Source organism: Aptenodytes forsteri, unplaced genomic scaffold (assembly GCF_000699145.1).
Source record: "Aptenodytes forsteri isolate BGI_AS27 unplaced genomic scaffold, ASM69914v1 Scaffold114, whole genome shotgun sequence".
In the NCBI taxonomy this organism is placed as follows: domain Eukaryota; kingdom Metazoa; phylum Chordata; class Aves; order Sphenisciformes; family Spheniscidae; genus Aptenodytes; species Aptenodytes forsteri.
In genome coordinates, this window is record NW_008795364.1 from 5,517,436 (window position 1) to 5,539,683 (window position 22,248).

A 22,248-nucleotide genomic window follows, 5' to 3' on the forward strand; every position below is an offset into this window, starting at 1 on the left:
AATAAAAATTCTAAATAAATGCAGATGGCCACAGAACCACAGAACAGTTGAGGCTGGAAGGGGAAAATTAAACCAGAACTGCTGGAGACCTGCAACAGAAAAGGCAGCTTTCAGAATGGGATGGCCTATATTAAAAGACCTTCCAGCTTTTGGCTATGTTTTTAAGTTGAAATCATCATTGAAATGTGATGTAAGCCCCAAGACCATGGCCAGTCTCACCTATAAAAACGCTCAAAACATCCCATTTCTGTCAAATAACTAACTTCTCAGATAGAAGGAACAAGAAGGGATCACTCCGATTCCCACCCCTGCTCAGTACCAGACAGACAATTCCCTTAGTAGTGCAACACAATGACTCTATGCACTAAGTGAACAAAATGTTTGTAATCCCATGGAAAGCTTCTGAAGTAGAAGCCAAATTTGTAATAAGCTTAGTTATATTTCATATAATTACCTATCGGTAATACAAAATGGGAATTATGATCCAGAAATTTCACGCTGGTCTTTAAAAAAGAAAATAAGAATTGGGAAATAAACATAAAGTTTATCATTTAAGCAAATACTTCTCAATAACTATGAAGTTAGCTGTATTTTCAGAATTGTATAATGGTACGATCAGCAGTACCGAAAATTCTGCCATTAGATGTTTGTCTAACTGTTTCTTAGAAGTATTCAGTGATGGACAAATCTTTAATTTATTTTGGGTTTTGCTACAGTTTTCCCTATATGCACCACTGCAATTGAAGACATATGACTCCTGTCTTCTAGGTTTACAAACAGGTACACCAGCCTGATGTGATGTAATATACAAAAGCACAAAAACTGTGAAGCTAACAGAGACGGAAAGACTGTTCCTTTGAGTTCCAAACCCAATTCTATTTCTTTTACTTTGAATGGCAAATTGCTTCAAGTCATTCATCCAAACACAGGACAAGTTTGAATATGAGGCAATTTCAGAGGTGTCCTACATGTCTGTGCCTAACTGGACAGAAATAGCACGATCATTTCAGCACCACTAACAAAACTAGGAGAAGAACTCTCAGCTGCTGCAGACTGTGATGGATGTACGAACACTGAAGCTGACAGGCCAGCAAAACAAACCTACACGAGCCAAAACAAACTACATGTGCGGGTGATCACATACCCTTTCTTCACACAATTGCTTGCATGCCAGTTCCAAGTACAGGATGGATGGATAGGCAGGCCAATATTTATAGTAACCTATTATAAAATCTACACAAATGCTTGCTTCTCAATATACATGGCTGGATGACATGTATGGCATGCCAGAACATACGTTATATACAGAGAAGCCCAGACTAACAAGCTTTGGATCCTGATTGCTGGCTGTTAGACCTTACGAGCTATCATTTGATCAAAAACATACTAAAGTTGTGTTGTTTTGCTGTACACCTCCCTGAGTTATTGGATCTTCAGCAGTAATTCTGGTATCAAGGCTGGTTGGTATTTGCCAGTATCCCTGTGCTGATGGAACAAAGCAGGAATAAAAGCCAACAGACTTTGGAGACCAGGGAAAAAACACGACTTTGAACACAGAACAACTCATTTTCCCTCTACTTTCCTAGATCTGCAGCACTTCCTTACAAAAACAGATTCAACAAGTAGCTCTCCAGTACTCTGCCTCATACTTGCGAGCAGCCTTGCAAACAGCTCTGCTCCTCTACCCGCTGCCAGCTCCTGCTTCAGTATGGAGTATTTCAGAAAGTCACTAGCGCTTTTTTTTTTTTTTTTTTTTAAATAAAGGCGACCAAAGATCATAACTTGTCCTTGTGCAAGTTCTCTACTTGCTATAGAAACTCGGCATCCTGCCAATCAGCTGGTTTGTCTTATCCCTGTGTGAGGCAGTTGCTCCCTGGCCCTTCTACCAAAAACAGGCCACTGTTTTGGAAATAAGATTTTTAATTTTCTTTTTTTAAAAGTATACTATTAATAGCTGAAAACATGCAACTAAAGTGATAACACAAACCACCTATTTCTACAATACATACAACTGTTCACTGGCTGTTACTTTGTGCATTCATTATTTCTGAGAAGAATTTATAGCATAAATAAGTAAACAGAGAGCATAGCAATGATAAATACTGTGATTAGCATATGTTGTATGTTACAATAGTAACATATGTGTATGTAAATATGTAATAGTTGTTCTTACTAATTTACCCTGCCATCAGTCAGAGATAAGTAGCTACTTCATTATTAAAAAAATGTAAGCAGAAGAACCGCAGAATATCTGTCAAATATCCTATATAACACCTTTAAAATACCACACCTCTCCACAAAAATGTAGTTACTCTCTGTAAAATGCATAAGGACAGCAGTTTAAAAGGAAAGGTTTTAATTGTTTTCGCATTTTCACTACAATAGTCTTCAGCGTTAGGATCACATAGTGTTTTCCTCAAAACAAAGTTAAGAATATACATAAACTTAATTTTTCATTGTGTTTTCCAATTTCACATTCTGAACAGTGCAGCCTAATAAAAAGTTTAGCCAGACATATTAAATAACCTCTCTGGCCTATAAGAAACCACTCACAATGATTTTTCTCTAGAAGATTGTCCTTAGTTTGTACATCAGCATCCACACACTTGGATATCTAACACACAGTTGGTATACTAGCTGGAATAGCAATCAGGCAATTAAAAGACAAGAAATTTGTTCACAAAAGACTCTAAACAGTAAACAGAGTCAGAAATCTATCTACTCAATTTAAATGAATAAGAAAGTAAAGTCTTAAGCCAAGTGGAAAACTATATTTTGTTATTCCATTTTTAGGCTACATTTTCAGACACGGAAGCCATTTGTCTAAAACATAAGTGGTATTTTAACCTGTTTTTCCAGGCTGTTTTAAAATATGAAGTTTGAATACAAACTTTTACTGCAGAATTAAGTACAATATTATATATTCTGATATTGCTCAGAATACACTGGGGTTTTTTTACTGACCTCAATTTCCACAGAATTGTGAAACTGACACAAAGTAAGCCACAGAATTTCTAACCTAAAAGGGAAAAAAAAAGGAAAAGGGTGGAGGAAAAAATTACATGTAGAGAAACAGTAGTACATTATGCTCCAAAGTCTTCAAGTCACATTCCTACTTGTAGGTATGATCATATTCAGATACAAAATTAACAGAAAAGGTCTTTGAGAGTACTTCTATACACTACATTCTGTAAGGTGGAACAAAAGCAATTTACACTGAAGTTGCATCTTAAAAGATACCCAAAAGCAGGAAGACAAGCAGTAATATGATATACAGGTACTAATAGATACAGTAAGATATGATGTATGCATAGTGCGTAAAGAAAGAGTAAGTCTGTTTCAGGAAAATGCTGTATTCAGCATAGAGTTGGCAAGATTAATTATAACCACTAAGATTTTATCATTACCTTGGTTTGGAATCAAAGTTCATTATACTTCAGAAGTCTGTTAATGAAATGCAGTACATGTGTTTTAGTAGCCTAAGACACAAGATACTGGAACAAACTTGACCTTAGAAAGCAGTAAGATTCAAATCCAGGAAAGGATTTAGTAAACCTAAATTAGGGAGCAGCATCAGTAGCCACATTTTATACACTATCTAGGTAGTTACAGCAGTCAGTCACTGTGAGGGGAAGGCTGGTCAAAATCCCCTTAGGCAGATAAAGTGCAGTTCCTAGAAGCAACACCCTACTCATTTTGCTATACACTCATTCAGGGCTGCAACACATTTTCTTTTCTCCCCTTCTTTCCTACTGAACTTCCAACACATTAAAGCAAAGAAAAGGAGCAAGAACAACAGTGGAATTTGTGATTTGAAGTTTACGTCACTGACAGGAAATGTGAAAGTCTGGTTTCTAGGTCCTTGACCAAAAGCATTAAAAAACCCCAGTAAGTTACAAGTAAACTTTTCTCTCTGCCAACTCTCCGTAATCCTCAAAGATTAAACCTTCAATTATAAATATCAATTTAAAAAAACCTGATAGAACCTGTATCTAACTCAAGTCCGATGTAGAGAAAATTTAAGTTGTATGCTATAGTCAATCTTTGTTTTCAAGGTAGAGTCAGTTCACCTGCTCTGAATACTGTCAAGCTAGTAAAAACATTACTTTCCATAAGTGGAAGAAAGTGTATAGTTTCCACGTGATGAGTTTTCAATCCATTTTATAGGCTACATCAACTTTGAACAGAATACTCCTGGATACACCAACATTTCCAGATTAAGTTTTGGCTAACACTATGACAGCAGAAGAGAGACGTTTGCTGAGAAAGTGAAAACTGTATCAGTCTTAACAGTATTTTCTGCTAAGACATCAGAAACACATTTTAGGTCACTCAGGAGAATTAATCCTAATTAAGTAAAGCTGTAATTTAAACTGAGCCAGTGAATTTGCATAACATCACATGCTGCCACAGATTCTGATTCAGCTTTAATTTAATTAAACTTTATTAGCAGAGGTCAGCACTTCCGAATAAGAGTTTTGTACACATTAAAGTGATCTGAGGCAACACATCTACAAGTTCCTTTCCTCTTCTTCCTCCTTTTATGTGTTCTTGACTCCTCAGGTAGGACACTAAACTGGAAGTAAGCTACTCACCTTTCTCCCCTCTGGCTGAGTTAATTTGCTAGATGAACTGCAGTGCAAATGCAAGGGAAGAGGTAGGAACTCACAAGGAGAGAACAGAAATCCTTCCATGCAGTAAATGCTGCAGTACCTACTTTAGACACTATCATGGATTCATCTACTTCCAACGTGATGATTTAACTGAAAGCTGAACGTTTAAAAGTGATCAATGATTTCCTCAATTCTCCAAATCTAGATGTGTCCTTAATTAGACCTGGTTCCTAGTCCATTTGAAGGTGCAAAATTAATTTAGAATTTTGGCTAATCCCAATGGTTTCCTCATTACTACTGAAATATAGGATCTCAGGTGGGACATTCAAAACAATAGTTCCCAAGGAGGAGGCTAATGGCAAGCCATTAACCATAGAAACCAACTCCCCTTTACTTAGGGTTCAAAATTTCTTGTTTTGATCTTCATCTAAACATTTCAGAACTTCTACTCCAACCCCAACATGAAAACAGTGCTAAAAAAATTATGTTTTTAAACAAGCAAGAACTGCTTCATTTAGTATTTTACATTACGTGAATTTGCTAAGAAACCTCTAGAATAACATTTTGTTTAAAAAAATAAAAAAATCGAAGTTACATTCAGGCAAGATAATGGAAACAGTATCTCCAAATTCCCTGTGTGGGTTGACTGTTTCTGTGGGACTAGACCAATTTCAAAAAATAGCCATACAGATTTTATACAGAAGCACACCAAAGTGATTTGCAGGCAATAAAATCCATAGAGCAGAAGCAAGTTGTTTTACTTCAGGTACCTGGCTAAAAAAAAATAAAATAATTTTTTTGAAATAACCTAAAATCCATTCTGCAAACCACCAGAATCGTAGCAGCAGAATTACACTGTTCATACCTGGATTCCTCTAACTGAATATTATCATAATTGGGGAACAATAGATAAAAGACACAAATTAATCCCAAAGAATAATCCAATAACCAGCAATTACTACTTGACTGTATATGCCTATAAGACATGTAAATAAAAACTAATGAAGGAAAGCAATCATGATATAAGCAATAAAACAAACCACTTACGCTCCTGGCCCTTGCCATGTCCATGTGATTGTATCCTAAGAAAAGAAGCATGACAGTTGCAATTATTGTACTTTAAACTTTTCTTACATTATAGATAGTATAACTGATGACATATGACTAAAAGGTTTTCATGGAAACTTCAATACCCTCTTTGCAAAAGTTCTTAGCCCCAACAGGATTCAGCCTACCCTTTATGTATCTAGGAAATACCCAGTAACCAGCTCTTAAGCACAGAGTATCTATATTCATAAAATATTTAAAGATCCAGGGATTCTTCAAATGCTGTTAGCCTTGGAAAAGAAAGTTATTTACTGTAAGCTGATGTTCCTTGGTATGCATAGTCCATGTGTATTTTCCTAACCCATCCTGCTCAACAGGGTGTCCCTCAAGTGTCCCTACACTTTACTTGGACCTCCCAGCGATAGATATGAACACTCTAACACTTCTGCAGTGTTTGGGACCTGTGGAGATGACTGAAAGGGAGTCTGCTCAACTGACATAAAGCAGTAGGACAAGTAAGACCTTATGTCTTACCTCAAAACAGTATTTTTCCAGTTGCCTTTACTCACAGACAGCATACATCCACCTACCTGATCCAAGAATCAAAAGGTACGTTATAAGACATCTAAACCCACCAATTTACTCTGGGGCAAGACCAGCAGCACTGTTAGATGGCTGAGATGAATAGTGTGTAAAACACTAAGAGAGGACAAATAGGAAAAGAAGTGAACAAGATGAAAACAGCAAAAAGGAAACCGAGACCTGGAAACAAGTATGTAACAGGTGATAAGAAGGAATATGACAGTAAAGGTCATCACATTTTTAACTGTAAGACTAAGAAAACAGCAGAGGAAAAAACTGTGATACTTGGAGACTAGGTTTAAGCATAGAAGAATGAATCCAAAAACCTGAAAATTAGTTCCAAGCTACTGTTCTGACCAACTGGGAAAAAAATGTACAAGTCATTAATGGAAAGACAAGAGGACTCTCTAAATTCAGGTTTCTAAAAGACAAGATCAGAAAGATATTTCTATCAACCTACTGAAAGTGTTCCAGTTCAGTTCTTTGTTACCATCCAAAACTATTTTAGAGAGTTTAGGGGATCACATGTGCCATGATATTGAAAAATCAAGTCAAACTCATGTTTTAATTACCATTTAGAGCAAAAGACTGTCACAAGTAAAAATGAAAGCAAGCAACACATCCATAAAAGGTGAAAAATGTGATTAATGTGATTGATCAGCAGCTTGGAATAAGGTCAATATATCATGAAGGACAACTAAATTTAAATATTGACTTTCAACAATTACTTTAAATCAAACAAAATATGATAAAGAACAATTTCATCCCTAGGAATCAACATACGTGCATGAAAACATACTTCTCCATGTAATGATCTTGTAGAACTTTAATGTCTATAGTTTTACTGTTAAACTGTTTCTGGCAATTTTGATGTGTCTGAGAATACTGCAAGTAAGTCCTGTAAGAAATGCCCCATGTGAATGTCTCAGCAGACGTGCATGCTTTTTCTCATCGAGAACATGAAGATGCAGCAGGGATGACTACTATAAATGCTACATAGTAGAAGACAGGATTCTGTTCTGCAAGAGGCAGACCTATTTTGTAGGAGACTCCTGCTAGCCTATCCAATATTTTCATGATAAAAACAGCAAGCAGAAGACGGGAAGTGGTATTTTCCGTACCTAGTTTAGATACCTTTTATATTTAAACACAGCTACCAGCTTAGGCTTATGGACAGCATTCACTTTGATAGCATTCTGAGTACACTTAGAAACTTTTGCATCTAGATAATGAATCCTTTGAATTGTGTAGAAGTACATCTTCCATATAATTTGTATTTGACACAAGAAGGTACTGAGAATCATGCCAAGCTTCAAACAGCAGATTGGCTGTGTTTTGACATGCTCAATCAACCCTGATACACCAAAGCTGCACAAGAGATGCTGCCAAATCTCTTATCAAATAGCAGTTACCTGTGGAAGACACTTGGACATAAAAATACATTTTAAATGGCTCTGTGATATTTAAACAGGTATATAGCCTTTCATAATCACCAGCACTGACAGAAAATTCAAATGAAGGAAAAGGTGTATACACGAAGAAAATGAGTGTAAAAATGAGTTGCAAAAAGGATTGCTGTAGAACCTATGGATGGAGACATTAGAGCATTTCTTCTAATTAGAATATAGGTAATAGCTGTCTAGCATCCAATAGGCAAAATGCTACAAAACTAGATAAACAGGAGCAAATTTTGAATTTCATGTCTAAACAACATTAAGCCTTAAAATGTCTTTCTGTTCATGCATCAAGAAGAGCAAACTAACATACTACTCCTAAAGAAACATCGACACAGGACCAGAGGCATCGCCTACTGCAAACAATCACAAGCCCAAAGAAGGAAGGTATTCAGATGGCAACCCTGACTAGAAACAGTTCTTCATGGCAACCAGAACTAGATTTATTTGCTAGAAGAGAACTGAATTTACATCATCATTTTTTGCCACGTTTCAGTCCACTGCAGAACAGTAGTATTTTACCTAGTTCTTGAATAGAGTACAAGGAAATAAACATGTAAGAGTGCATACACCTACTACATTCACACCAGGCTCTGATCTCCAAAAGCCTCCCAAAACAGTCAGCTGCACTCAAGTCCAAGACTGTTCTCATCTGTACTGTGGAACTCAGAGCTCTGAAGGTAGAACAAAGAAGGCAGTTCAAGCTAAAAGCAGTGGGGTGACTGCACACAACGCATAACTGGAATTCACTGGCTAAGCAAAGATCTTACAAAATTCCTTTCTAAACCTAAAATTATAATATGTAGCGGTCAAACAAGGCAACAAACAGGAAGCCAGAGACAATTAAAGTTTGCTAGAAATGCTTAGTTTATGAAAAACAATGTTATCTCCCTACTCTGCTGTTCTTACTTGCTACCTCTTAACTGCATCCTAACCAAAATAAATCTCACCTTCACGTATCACATCATACTCCTCCTTCTTCTCCTAATTCTAACTTTGCTGCAACTCATCTGCAGCCCCCAAGCTAATCTAAAAATTAAATAGTAATAGCAATTATTCTCCTCCCCCTTAACACTTAGTGGAAGTAGACCGTAGGAGGTTAAATGACTCAGTATGGCACTGAAAACCTAAGTGTTTTACTTTTACCTAATACTTTTAATTGCCGTAAAGTTCCATACACAGATTCAGGCCAACTCCGATGGGTATCTATATAAATATTTACAGTTTTTTTAATGACATTTTGCAATAATATAAAAATGCATGAAAATTTTCATTAAAATTTACATTGATTTACCTCAACGTAAAAAGCTCATTATTTCTGTTAATAGAGTATTAGTAATTTTTAATATTAGTTTACAAACATTGCATATTATGTACTACAGGCAATAAGGACATTTCCGTATGAGAATGGATTTTTGAAGATACTTGCAAATTAATGTTTGATAGCTTTATATTGTTTGATATTGTTATAAATACGTTTACTATTAACCAAAAGTAGCAAGGTATATTAAGTATGACATAAGGCACGTGCATATTTGCAATTTAAACTGGCAGTGCAATAAAGGTTTAAAAATATTTTTAGAAAAGAATCTTTCTTCGTGAAAATAAAACAGTTATGTAATGAAAAGTCCCAGGCAACCTACTACAATGCAATTAATACTATGCGAGCATAACAGGCTGCTATACTTGTCACAGCATCCACAAAGATCATTTTGGGGTTTGTTACTGCAAATTAGTTGACTGCCATCACACCGTGTCTCAGTCAAGAGCAAGTGGTGGTCTATGTATATTAACTTTGCTTAGGTTCTTTTATTTTTAGATCAAGCATATGTTTTATATCAACCTGTAAATTGACAGAAAGAACAATGGATGGAAACACTTTAAAACATAAGCACTCAGGTACCAAGAGGAAACGAAATCCTTCCTTAGATCGAGGGGTTGTTAATGGGCTAGTCAAAGAGAGATGACATGAGATCTTTTGATGTGACATGCATCAGCAAAGAGGCAAGGTAGTCCTTATTTTACTTCTGACACTCCTCCCATCCTCCCCTAAATAACTTCTATTTTTGAAGGGGACAGACTGGACCTGAAAATAGCCTGAGAGGGCTCAAAAAGAAACTTCAAGTAAAAAAGCTAGCAAAGTTCACCAGGAAGCATCTTCTAATTAATCAAGGAATGTAGACAGACAAGTTTCTGGCTGCAGTAGGAGAGGAAAGTAATCTACATCAGGTAAACTGAATAATAATATTAAAAAAAAAATCCTTCTTCTGTGCTTTCTTGTAGGCTTGATCGTGAAGTAGATCAAGTGAGCTTTGTCTTCATTCCTTTGCCTATATCTTTACAAGCATTTGTAACAATTGTTTAATTTAGATATTGTAAATAAACACTAGAATTTGCATGTATAATTTACGTGAATCTCATTTATATTGAAGGACTACTCCAAATTAGCTAGTGTCTAGCATTCCTTAGCCAAGTGGACAGTGAATGTAGAACATGGACAACGAGACACCTTACAAAGGTGCCGAGGTCCCCAACACATTATTCTATTATCATTTAGCTAGTTGCTTTAATTTGTGACTAACACCCCCACAGGCAGGAGGTGCAGAAGCATCTTCCAGCAATAAATGATATTAAGAAAACTCTCCAGCACACATTGCAGTAACAGGGAGCACATGGGAACACAGATCCTAGGCAGAAATTGACATTTGTCTTGTCATTTGTACAGTACTTCTAACAACCTGAATAACTTTCAGAGCACTGTTTTAAAGGAGTAACTTAATAAAAGCAGAAACATTTAAACTGTATCAGTTAAGACTATTTATATTGCTAGAGGCTTAAGGAATACATACCCAGCATTTATTAATGCTTTCCAAATTTATTAATCTAATTATCTAACCTAAAAGATTACAGAAGTGCCAAAGTATTTAGAGGAAAATGCCCCATATTTACTGCAAGCTGAACTTACCAGTTTGTTTGGATAACGTAAAACCACTGGCTGTACAGGAACTCCAGGAATAAATGCTCCTAGAAGGCACATACGACACATCATTACTTTATAGTGCACTTCGGTACAGAAGAAATCTATTGCAGTAAAGAAAAAAATTATACAATTACTGGGCTGATATGCATAGGAATTAGTTGATAGTGAAAAGATACGATCCAAAAGTAGCCTCAGAAGTAATCTAAAAAGCAAGCACTGAAGAATGACAATGTATATCCATCTTTTCAGAAGATAAATTAAGAATGCTTGATTGCATTCTCTAAATTATCCTCTACCACTTACATAAATTGTCATGTACACAAGTCAAAGACCAGTACCAAATTTAGCTTGATAAATGATTAAAAAAAAAAAGAAGTATGTCAAAGACAGTTAAGTCAATATATTCCCTGTGGTCAACAGTATTTTTTGGTGAAGAACCTAAGCTTTCTTATGCAAGAGCAGCTTTCTATTTTTAACTGAGTAACACCAATTTATAGGAAATCTATCATCTCTGAAGTAACAGAATTAATTTAACTTTTCTCCCACCTTAATTCCCTTCAGAAGGGCTTATTTGTTTATTCTGTAGCTATGGAAAATCTAATAGTTAGAAAGTATTGAACTAGAGCTACTGTACAGAAGTATTGCTTCATTTCATATGAAAATTATAGTTCTGATAAATAAGTAGCACAAGATCTATAAATGTCATTTGCTAATCATTTTCTTGGTTTCTAGCACAAAGATTGGCTAAGCATGATAACTATCTTGCTCAAGATTTCTCTAAACATCCTTATCTCGTGAAAACAACTATTCAAGACAGTCTTCACTCAAACTATGTTTTTTATAGCAATTTACCAAGTTCTGCCTAATGTTTCGATTAGAATTAAGAACTGAATGATGGAAGAATACTGTATTCTTAGCACTACATTTGCTTTACAGAATAATTGCATAGATGTAAAAGAAGTAATTGTAAATGGAGTATAAACATCTTCAAATGAAGGTTGAATGGGATCCTGCAGAGATTTGGTTCTTGGCCCAGTGGTACTTCCTATTCAGTCTCCAAAAACAACAGCCCAAGCAACTTTTGAAAGAATCCAAAGACGACAAAATCTGAGTGGTAGATGACAAAACCACCACTTAAACAGAACTAGACTAGCTTGCCTGTATGACTAGCTTGCACGAACACAAAACCAAAAAACAGCGTAGCAAGAGCAAGGAGTGAAGGCCGTATGAGTAGAATGGGGAAAGGCATCCTGAAAGCAGTTACTTGAATAGAGACCTAACGTAATTTGATGTGAGGAATTTTGAGGCAAAGGATTTCTGGTAGGCTGGACGGATACAGAAACAGGTTCCAGTAGGAAAAGTGAGACAGTCAAGAGGCAGACAGCGGTATGTACTAGACCAGAGGAGAGGAAGATAGAGTGGGGATTTGAGGCAGAAGGTATATGGTGCCTGGAATGTCTATGGCACAGAGGGAGGGCAGGAAATCAGAGGTTTAATGAGGGACTCAAGCTGGTTTTCAAAGCATGGCCAGGATTCAGATAGAGAGAGGGAGAGGGAGAGTAAAGAGCGAAGGAAGTGGATGGTCTCCTAACCACCACTCATTCATGTAAAAAGGCAAGAGCTGAGAGGGGAGGAAGAAAAGCTTTTTGAATGTTTGTTCAGGAGACAATACTGAGATTCCTTCAGCGAAATGACCCAGTGCAAGGAATCACAATGCTGACTCGCTGCATGATATTCTAATAGCGATATGTAAGTTGTAAGCAACACAAAATATAAGACACACAGTAAGACCAGAACACAATGAGCTAGGCAGAAACCTAGGAAGAGTCAAAAAACACATTCACAACTGCATTGCTCACTGCAGTCTCCTCATTCACCATCTCCCTACCTACATCCTAAAGGCAGGTTTACATTAAACATTGGTGGTTCACTATTGCAGTAAAGAAAAAACTGTTTACTGCAGTGTTGGCATTTCTCCCTGTTGTAACTGCAGTTTACAGCTGCAACAACGTTCAGTGTTATACTCTACTAATTTGATAAGCTAAAAGGGTGATATTAACTGAAAAGAGCTTAGAATGTGGATGCTAAATAAAAAAGAGATTGTAAAAAATGACAGCCTCTGTTAACATTGCTATACTGGCAAGATTCTTGTGCCATCTTCACCAGAACGCAACTCAACAGAAGAGTTCGAGAGGAATCAACCACATACAATACAGCAACAAATGCTGCAGCAGCCTGAAATAGATACGCACTGATACCTTAAGCTTTTATAGTGTATCTAAATGCTGCATGACAGACCCAAAATAGGAAATGGAGGGGGGAGGGGAAAAAAAAAAAAGAAAAAGCAACAACGACAAACAAAAACCCAGTAAGAAACATCAGTCCTCCAGCTCATATGCATCTCAGAAGCCAAGAAAAAAATCTGAATTATCTAAAACATTTTTGCTCAACAGTGGAACTACAATCCTTTTGTAGCATCAGAAAATTTCTATTCAATTCCACCCTACTGCAAGATTGTTAACTCAACTTCTGCAACAGCAAGCAAATTACAATGCAAGTGGTATTTCAGAAAATGAAGATACAAGAACATTCTGTGGAGAACAGAGAAATGAGCATCATACCTACCAGGCTTGAATGTAATTAGACAGGATCGGTTTGTGCAAGTGCCCTCTGGGAATATCATTATCTTGAAGTAAAAAAAAAGTTGACTTTTAAGAAATATTTCAACGTGGATTTATTTATAAACACATCTTTTCAAAGCTAACGTTAACTGATTACAGTAAAAAAAGTTTTCAGGGAAAAACAGTTCAGCTAGAGTAAAAAAAAAAATACTGCTCAATAAAGAAGTCAAAGTTCTGTCTTAATAGTCAAATTATTTTTCTCTATCTGTGAATTTGCCTCTTTCTTGACCTCCGATAATAATCCTATGCGATTGGAACACTGACAGTGACCAGAAACACTTGTGAGTACAAGAGAATTTTCACAAAAGGTTTTGGTGCTGGTAAAAATACCATATTCTGTTTTGCACCAAAACAAAATTCCTGGTCCCAAGCTACCTGCTTACAGGCTAAGAAAAGGAAGACTTATTTTCTTCTTGCATTTATTACTGGCATGTGCACAGATGTCAGAATGATAGAGGCTGAAAAATATCTAAACAGAATTCTAACAACGCAAAAAATGCTCAAGTTGAACCGAATTCAGAGGAAGAGGTTAGATTGTTAAAAAAAAAGTTTCTGACAGCAAAAAGCCAAGAACTGCTGGAATTTTGTGGAGTTAGAGAACAAGACAGTTAAAGGAAATAAATACATTTCATAAGGGGACAAAGCAATGGACTAGAATTAACATTACTACTTTTATTGCCCACTCTGGTACTAGCTTGCTAGATATTCTGGAAATCACTTCAGCTCTGCAACTCAGTTTCTTTATCCGTAAGTAAGAATACTTACTTTTTAGTGCTTTCAAATCTATTGATGAAAGTCATGATGTGAAAGCTATATATCACCTTTCTGTCACATTGTTTATAACTGTTTATAATGTTTCTGTAGTCCAGTATGCGGATGTAACCACTGTAGTAGTAACAATGCCATGAAAGACGTACTGTATCTTAATCTCAAAAATTCACAAGAAGAATGCTTCAAGTTTTCAAAATAATCACATGCTTCTAGAAAACTGAGACCTTAGGTAGTCATCCCTTCCTTCCCATTACTCTCTTCCAAGGCACATTATAGTCATATTTCAGGTGCAGAAAAAACCCTGAGCCACTTATTTTAGCAATGTTTTCATCATGTGGTCTAATAGAGGTGTACTTTGGCTATTGGAACATCTGAACTGCTTGGGCTGTCTTGGCCAGTATCACTTCTCCAACAATGACAGTATGCCAAAATCCTGAGAAGGGCAAGAGCACACAATACTCCCCCAGGTATTCTACTGCACACCTGATTATTTTCTTCTTAGAGGACTTTCTAAACCTCCTATGATCTGTCCATTTAGTATCACTTAATAGTGCTGTATTCCCATGTACTTACCCAGTCTCCCCTCAAAACATGCTGCAATGAAAAACTAGTGTTTTGTACAGATAAAAATCTTACATCTTCTAGAAAGAGGGGGGGAAATCCCACTCCCACAAGCCATCTAAAGCATCCCACAAGGAAAAAAGTAAACTGCAGATCCAAAGTCTGGAAATGCCAAATACCATCTGTCACACAGTAGTAGTATACAGTACCTGTGGCCATTTACCATCAGACTGAGCACGTTTCTTTATCTCTTCAACAGTTTTCCTGCGAGAATCCTGGTCTGACCGAGATACAAATACCGGTCGGATGTATTTGATTAGAGCTGAAGAAGAGGGAAAACAAAAACAAGCAAAACAGCTTTTATTTCCCCTTTGTTTGAAAAAGATTCCCCCCCCAGTAGTCCTCTGGACAAAAATTTTGGTACAAATACATAACTATTTTAATATATTACACTGCAAACTTAAATATCCAGCTGAATTATTGCAGTTTTATTGAAATATTTTCATGAATTCCTGTGAGGAAAACCATTTACACAATTTTGGCACTTTGTACTTGTTCAATTTTTAATAGACCAATACACACACTTTACATAATTTAAAACATGATTGTATATATTATGCATAGTTTTCTGCAACAATACAGCTGTGGCTGACTATAGGCCATTTCCTCCTACCACAAAAATCACAAAATCTATAGCCTCCGCCAACCGAGCAAAGTAGCAGGAACCTTCCAAGTGCTTCCAAAAAACATCCTGCAGGTCAAACTGGCACTGTCTTTAGAGCTTTTGTCTCCTAAGACACCTCAGCTTCACTGAAGGTACACCATCAAAGATATTACATACACCGATTATGTTATATTATGTTATCATTCTGAAGAATCAGCATGATCAAAAGCAAAAGCATGCTTATTTTCTAAGCTGTCACCTGTTTGCCTGTTCCTCATACTAGATGCATCAGATCTCGGGCACCCTCTTCCTGGCTCAGTGGGAAACCTCTTAAACATAGCCAGATACAAAATGAGTGTGACCAAGAATCAGAAATCAACCCATAATATCCTCTCCATGCATGTCTGTCACAAGGACACCGAGGCCCACTTACAAAATAAGTAGCATAGCATATACAACTTTTGCAGTGTCAGAAAAGCACTACAAGAGAAGCATCTTCAAATATACTACTTCATACTTTTATTTAAGCAGGTTGTCTTCAAATATCTTTTTATCATTTTTGTATCTTGCAATCTTATTCGAAGGTTCAAAAGTCACTAAATCATTAGCTATTCTATTGGCCTAAAATACAAATATAAAATACAGTTTTCGTATTTCCAACTACCGCGAGATGAGTTCGCTGACACTAGCTGTATAATCTTCTTTTGTCAAGGACTGACTTGCTGCATTAATGGATCAGCCAGTGCTTAAAGTGTGAAGTAAAAAACAGCATAAGGAATTACAGTCCTGTACTCAGCAAAAGCTGCTGATTCTGGTGTTACCCCATGGGCAGTTTAGTCAGCTCTCACCAAAATCCTTCTATAGTTCTGTGAAACTAATCCGTCACACCTTACAGCAAATTCCCAAACATTCAGCCAGCCTCTGAAATACTGCTTTTATCCTACAAGTTGCCGAAGCTTAGGAGACAGTATATCAGAGAAAAGTTACCGTACTCCTGCACTTTTTCCTACGTGCCTGCTCTTAGACAATATCCACAGAACAACGCTTGCTAGGGGAGCAAAGATCATCATGGGCCAGCTGGGGTTACTGCTGTGGGAAGGCCAAAAAAACCCCAATCAACCAAGAAAAAAACCAAACACAAATCACAGAACAACCACACACAAAAACTAGAAAGAAAAAACAGAACAAGGAATAAGATGCAAAGGAAACTATACTCGGTTTCATAACTCTGCTCATTTTGTTTCTTAGTGATGCTAGTCCTGAGTTTCCCCTACTGCTGCAAATTATTATTCTGTAGCAAAAACATTATCAAGTAAAAGAAAGCAAAAAAGACTCAAACATCCTCAGCCTTCACCCTGAAGTTTCTTTTACATTAGGCTCAAATGATGGAATTCAGGTTACTTCAGGCCAAGGAATGAACAAGATAATTCCAGAGCTCCGAGGCGCTTATCTGAGCCGTCACTATTTCAACCCATCACATCAAATCTTAGCTTAATGAAGAGACAGGGTGATCATATTAAGTCTTACTTCCTTAGGGATCAGATTAAAAAGCTAACAGAATTCTTGTTTTATTGTTAAACAGCAACTTAAGATCCTGTAAGACACCAACTACCAGGCCCTTAGTGGTTAAGTTCAACAATTTAAGTGAAATTGAAACTCTCAGTCATCAGTAAGAAGTTGAAAATACATACCAAGGGAAGACTAGCTCTGTACTTGCCTTTCCTCATATACTATTTCCATAACCACTTTTGAAAACAGAGCACAAGGCTACACAGACCTTTATTCTCACCACGTATTTTCATGTTCAGTAAATAGACAGAAATCTGAAAATTCAAAGGCTGTACCAAGTCGATCTGTGCAATAAATAGTCAGGAGCAGGGCCAAAGGTCTGTAAAGAGAAGCTGAGAAACACATCAAATAGATGGACAAGATGAGACTGCAGTCAGAAGTCAAGTCGAAACATAGGGAAGCCTGGAGGCAATATATATGAGGCAAGGAACAGGCAGGACTAGAGCAAAATCAGGGCAGGAGCAAAAAGCAGCATGCATGAAAATGCTTCAGACAGCTGGCATACTGAGCAACTAAAGGAAACAAGCAGAACTGTGCAATATGCTTAATAAACAGAACATAATCTTAACCTTCTCTCTTCATCAGTTTAACTGTCCAAGACCAATTGTAACCAGGTAATGAAAACCACAGCTCAAGTATTCAAGAGATGCTGAAAGAGGTGCTTGCCCATCTCCTCTCACTCCACTAAAGCCACCTTTAAATTCTAAATTCTAGTGGGCGATGGTGGACAATCCTTCAATTCACAAAATTGACCTTGCCAGTGTCATTATTCCAGCTTTTTCTCTAGCAGTGTCAGTCCTAGTTGATGTAGTCACTCTCATCCCCAATTTCAGCTCATCACAAGTGGTCCTGAAGACAGGTGACACATGCTGTACTCCACCTTCTTAGGCAGGTGCCTGCAGTTTAAACAGTAGTGCCAGTAATTCATCAAAACCTCTGCCTTGCAGGGCAGCCAGAATGCCGCAGATACGCTACCAATGGAAAGTTGCTCTAGCATGAAACAGCCTTTTTTTAGAGACCCTGCAAAAATTCAGTATTGCCTTAATTGCAGGGTGGCAGCTCCAACCAATTTCAGAACCGTAACTCCCATGCAATCATTTCAATCACCAGCTGTTGTGTAAGCAAAAAAAAGTTTCTCTCTGCTGAGCTGAACACATAGAATTGGTGTCAATGAGCTTCTCAGGATAACAGGAAAAAAAATAAGGTATTTCATCTCTATTTCCAGGCAAATGTGGGTGAGGAAACCTTGTTTCAAATCAAGACATGAAATGCTATTTAACATAGAATAGAAGGAAGAATAGTAACAAATCATTTAAATTATGCTTGACAGCTACAACCATATAGTAGATAAAGTTATACTGGCTGCATCACCAATGGTCTACAAGGCATCAGAGAACACAAAAAGCAACGGAATGGCAGTGTGGCACTAAATGCTGTTCTTCTAAAATGTATGCATACACACATTTTTAAGTAGGCAGTTACATTTTCACCACTGTAGAAACAGCATCAAACAGAGTGACAGATCTGCTGCAAGAGCAGAGAATGCTGAACCTGAGGCTTTCACTTGGCCTCTCCCCCAAACAACGCAAAATCCCATCACATACATTCCTCTGATACACTGAGATGGCAGCCTATAAAGCCAGTACAAACTGGCTCGGTTTGCATTTAACATGGAGGTAGGCTGTGTAATACAGGTAGACTTGCACTGGGATATCCATTTACAGTATTTAATCCTTGATTTTTCCTCCTATGGGAAAAAATACAGACACTTTTTCTAATAGCAGTTGCACTCTTGTGCATTCTGTATTTACGGCTTACAAAAACATGAAGGTTAAAGGTTGAAAAGCGCTATCTTGGGCTTAGTTTTTAAGAGTTGCCTTACTCAAATGAACATGCTCGCAAAGTTCTGAACTCACACTTTTTCTAATGAAGTAATATCTAATATGAAAACTGCTCTTTTATGGAGAGAAAAGAAGAAAAGAAATCTGCAAGGGACTCAAAAGTCTTCTGAAGGTTATGAGGAGAAAAAAACCATTAAGGTTCCAGAATAAAATGGCTTCCTGTGTATATGGACTCAGAGACCTTAAAATGGGGGGGTGGGATCAAACCCACACACAAATACACAAAGCTACATTAAAAGCACAAAACTGAAGTCAACCAAAATTAGGACCTTTTCAACTTGGAGTTATATTGTTCTTACGGAGACAGTGTTATTGTAATCATGGTACCCTACATGAGATTTGTAAAGTTAGTTATAGCAACAATCATACATAGAAATACATACTTTATTGATCCAAGCCTGAACCAATCACTAAAGCTAAATACGTGTCAAGAACCACTTCTCCAAGTTTGACTAAATGCTTAGCAGATGGACCACCTGACAGAAGAGATACCAAGTATTTCTGGCATAGAGGCAGTGTTAATGGGAAAGTTCTCCCTATTTCCAAAGGGAAAGGCAGGAAACATGCAGTTTGTAGGACAAGGAGAGGTCAGTAGTGGGAGGTAAATAATCAGTGTTCTCTTTAGCTTTAACAGACATAAATTTTTATGGTATTTGGGTTGGTCTTTCAAAGTGTGATCTATTTCCTTTAAGGACTTCTTGAGGGACAAAGACCCTTTTCATATCGCAAAGATTGCTGTTTGCTCTCACACCTGCAGCACCTGTATGAGGGCATGGCTGTATGTTTTAGCTTCCTGCTGCCAGTCTAAAAAGTATTTTATGAAGGCAGTTGTGTTTGTTTGCAGGTTTCCTATATACTGTAGTTTGTAACTTCCATAAATGATATGAACTATGATGCTTAAAAAAAGTGATGGTGGTTTAGGCATTCCAGCAGCAGTTTAAATTAGAAGTAATTGTTACTGAATTTATAGTGAGAAAGAAAAAAATCCAACAAGTCCAGGATTCCAACTCAAAAAATAAAGGCATACCTATAATACACAGGTGACTGCAACTATTTTAAGTCTCTCCAAGAGATCTCCTGTGAGGACTGAAATATTGCAGGACCATCTGGGTGCCCACAGCCTGAAGGAAACACTGAATTTTGAAACAGAAGGTTTTAAAGCACAGGATGAAATGGATAAGCTTGGCAATAACTTCAAGATGCTCCTCAGAACTGGGGAGCTCATTCATGTACTCAAGGCAGGCTACAATGCCAACATAGCATAGGATGCTGGCATTCAAGTTAGTGACCTTAACAGTGTTGTAAGGTGCTGATTTAACAGCATATAAAGAGAAGAAATCTGTGACACCTTCACCTTACAGCAGGTTTTTCCAAAAGGGGTTTAAGGGCTGTTTTGATGAATCTCAGAAGTATTTAAATGTGAGATTCTCACTGAAGAACTATGGGTCTACAACGGTTCTCTTCCTTGTGTGCTTGGGGGGGGAGAGAAGGAATTGGGGTGGAAGACTGGAGGATTAGGTTGCATAACTTTTCATAAAGCTGATGAGTAAGTAATTTGGCATCTTTTAAGTTCTGAGATGAAAACATACCCAGCCACCACAGCATAAATATTTCCCACTGAATCACTTATTTCTTGTCTTTCAGTCATTATGCTCAAGAAAGGCCTATAAAGCACTTTCAAAAGATGAGCTTGAACAAAAACTCATGGTTTTGTTTACTAGATGTGGAAAAAATCCCCACAATAGAATTGATAGCTTTTACAGCACAGTATGATTCTCCCTTCCTCTATAGCTCTTCTGTATTTTGCCAAGTACAAACAACCTCCTTCCCCTTTATAAACTTAAGCTAACATATCTCCCCATTCATTTCACAGGTACCAACCTCCTCTCTTTTTCAGAAGATGAGGTTACAGATGTTGAGAAGTTGCTTAAAGTTTAAACTAGCTTATAACCTTAAATTTAGTTTTTAAAAAGTTCAGACCACAGAAGATTTTTTTAATCACAAAAGTTGTCCAACAAAATCCCCACCAAATCGTATTTACTGACAAATCCCTTTTCCTTCTTATTGAAGTATTTCTGCAGTAGCACCGACCACTTCAGCAATGAAAAATAACTTTTATCCAGGTTGCTTTACCAGCCAAAAATAAGGCAGTGAAGTGTAACTACCCAGAATTTACGCAAAGAGCTTGTCCTGACTTGAAGTGGGGTCCAGCAGACAAAACAGGAAAGTTTAAGTATCTGTGCTAATGAATGAATTGATCTAACTTCTTCAGCCAACCTAAGGTGCAACAGATTCATAGATGTCATCTTCCCTGGGCTGCAAACTTTACAGTAAAGTGGTCCAGCAAACTTCACATCTCCAACCTACCAAAACTCTGGAAAGCCATTCTGCAGAAAGACACGTCCTTCTTCAGCATCGTGGTGATGCACTCCGTCTGTTCTGGCATTCTCTACTTACCAGATACTGATTTTTTTTTTTTTTTTTTATTATCATTGAGATCTCTTTTATTACTGTTTTTTTTTTTTTTTTTTATGATCATTGAGATCTCATTTATATTTGGGCAAGCAGTTCCTCCCCAGAGTTTGTTAACCTAGTGTGTGTGCCAAGTGGGTAATTTTCTTCACTACTGACCACTAACTGAAGAGGTCATAACTCTTCTGTCAGAGCAAAAGAGCATTTTTTAATTTGGTGTTTCTTTTGTTTTCCTAAAAAGAAGGAAGTTGTCTGAAGGAGTCACAAGACTTAAGTCTGCTTCTGAAATTGGACTTTGTGGTCCAGGAGACCTGCCTTCAATTAGAAAGCAATAAAACACTCATACACAAACACACACTTGTGGAATACTTCCAATCCCATAGAGAACAGGCTTTTAATCATCTGGACTTAAAAGTGGATCAAAAGCTTAATATTCCATGACTGGCAAACTAAGGGTACAATAATATAGGCAGCTGCTCCAGAAACCTATTAAAATACTTTCAGAACCAATCTTGGTAACCAGTTAGCAATCAGATCTTTTTGCGCCTGCTAAAGCACCTGATCCCTCTGGTACACAACATACAATGTCCTGCTGAACACTGTCATTACATAAAAAAGCCAACATTTATATCATATTTGGATATTCTTGGATATAGTTTGGGTTGGAAAGGACCTTTAAAAGGTCATCTAGTCCAACCCCCATGAAGCTGAAGCAGATGAAGATCTACTCTTCATCCAAAGTCCTCATCCTTAGAAATTATCTTCAAATTTCCTTTGCTGCTTCATTTTTTAGATGCTGAAAAGTCTGCTCACAGAGTTAAATGAATGTGCTTTATTCAAAGCTTCCCAGAAGATTCTGAATGACCATTACCAAGACTCAATTAAGAGATAGCAAGGTTAGGATTATCAATGGCTGGCTCCAGAACTTCACTGAAGATGGTACAACAAATCTG

General features: G+C 37.1%; 1 protein-coding gene across 1 annotated transcript in view; it reads right to left on the bottom strand.

Annotated features, from left to right (window-relative positions):
• The window catches only part of LPCAT1 (lysophosphatidylcholine acyltransferase 1), a 57,570-nt gene that overhangs the window by 30,961 nt on the left and 4,361 nt on the right, over positions 1-22,248 (bottom strand). The window contains exons 3-7 of the mRNA XM_009280206.1: positions 14,899-15,011; positions 13,302-13,362; positions 10,662-10,720; positions 5,661-5,695; positions 2,965-3,019 (exon numbers count right to left, since the gene is read on the bottom strand). Coding sequence (XP_009278481.1) covers positions 2,965-3,019; positions 5,661-5,695; positions 10,662-10,720; positions 13,302-13,362; positions 14,899-15,011 — 323 coding nt within the window. The remainder of the gene's footprint in view (positions 1-2,964; positions 3,020-5,660; positions 5,696-10,661; positions 10,721-13,301; positions 13,363-14,898; positions 15,012-22,248) is intronic.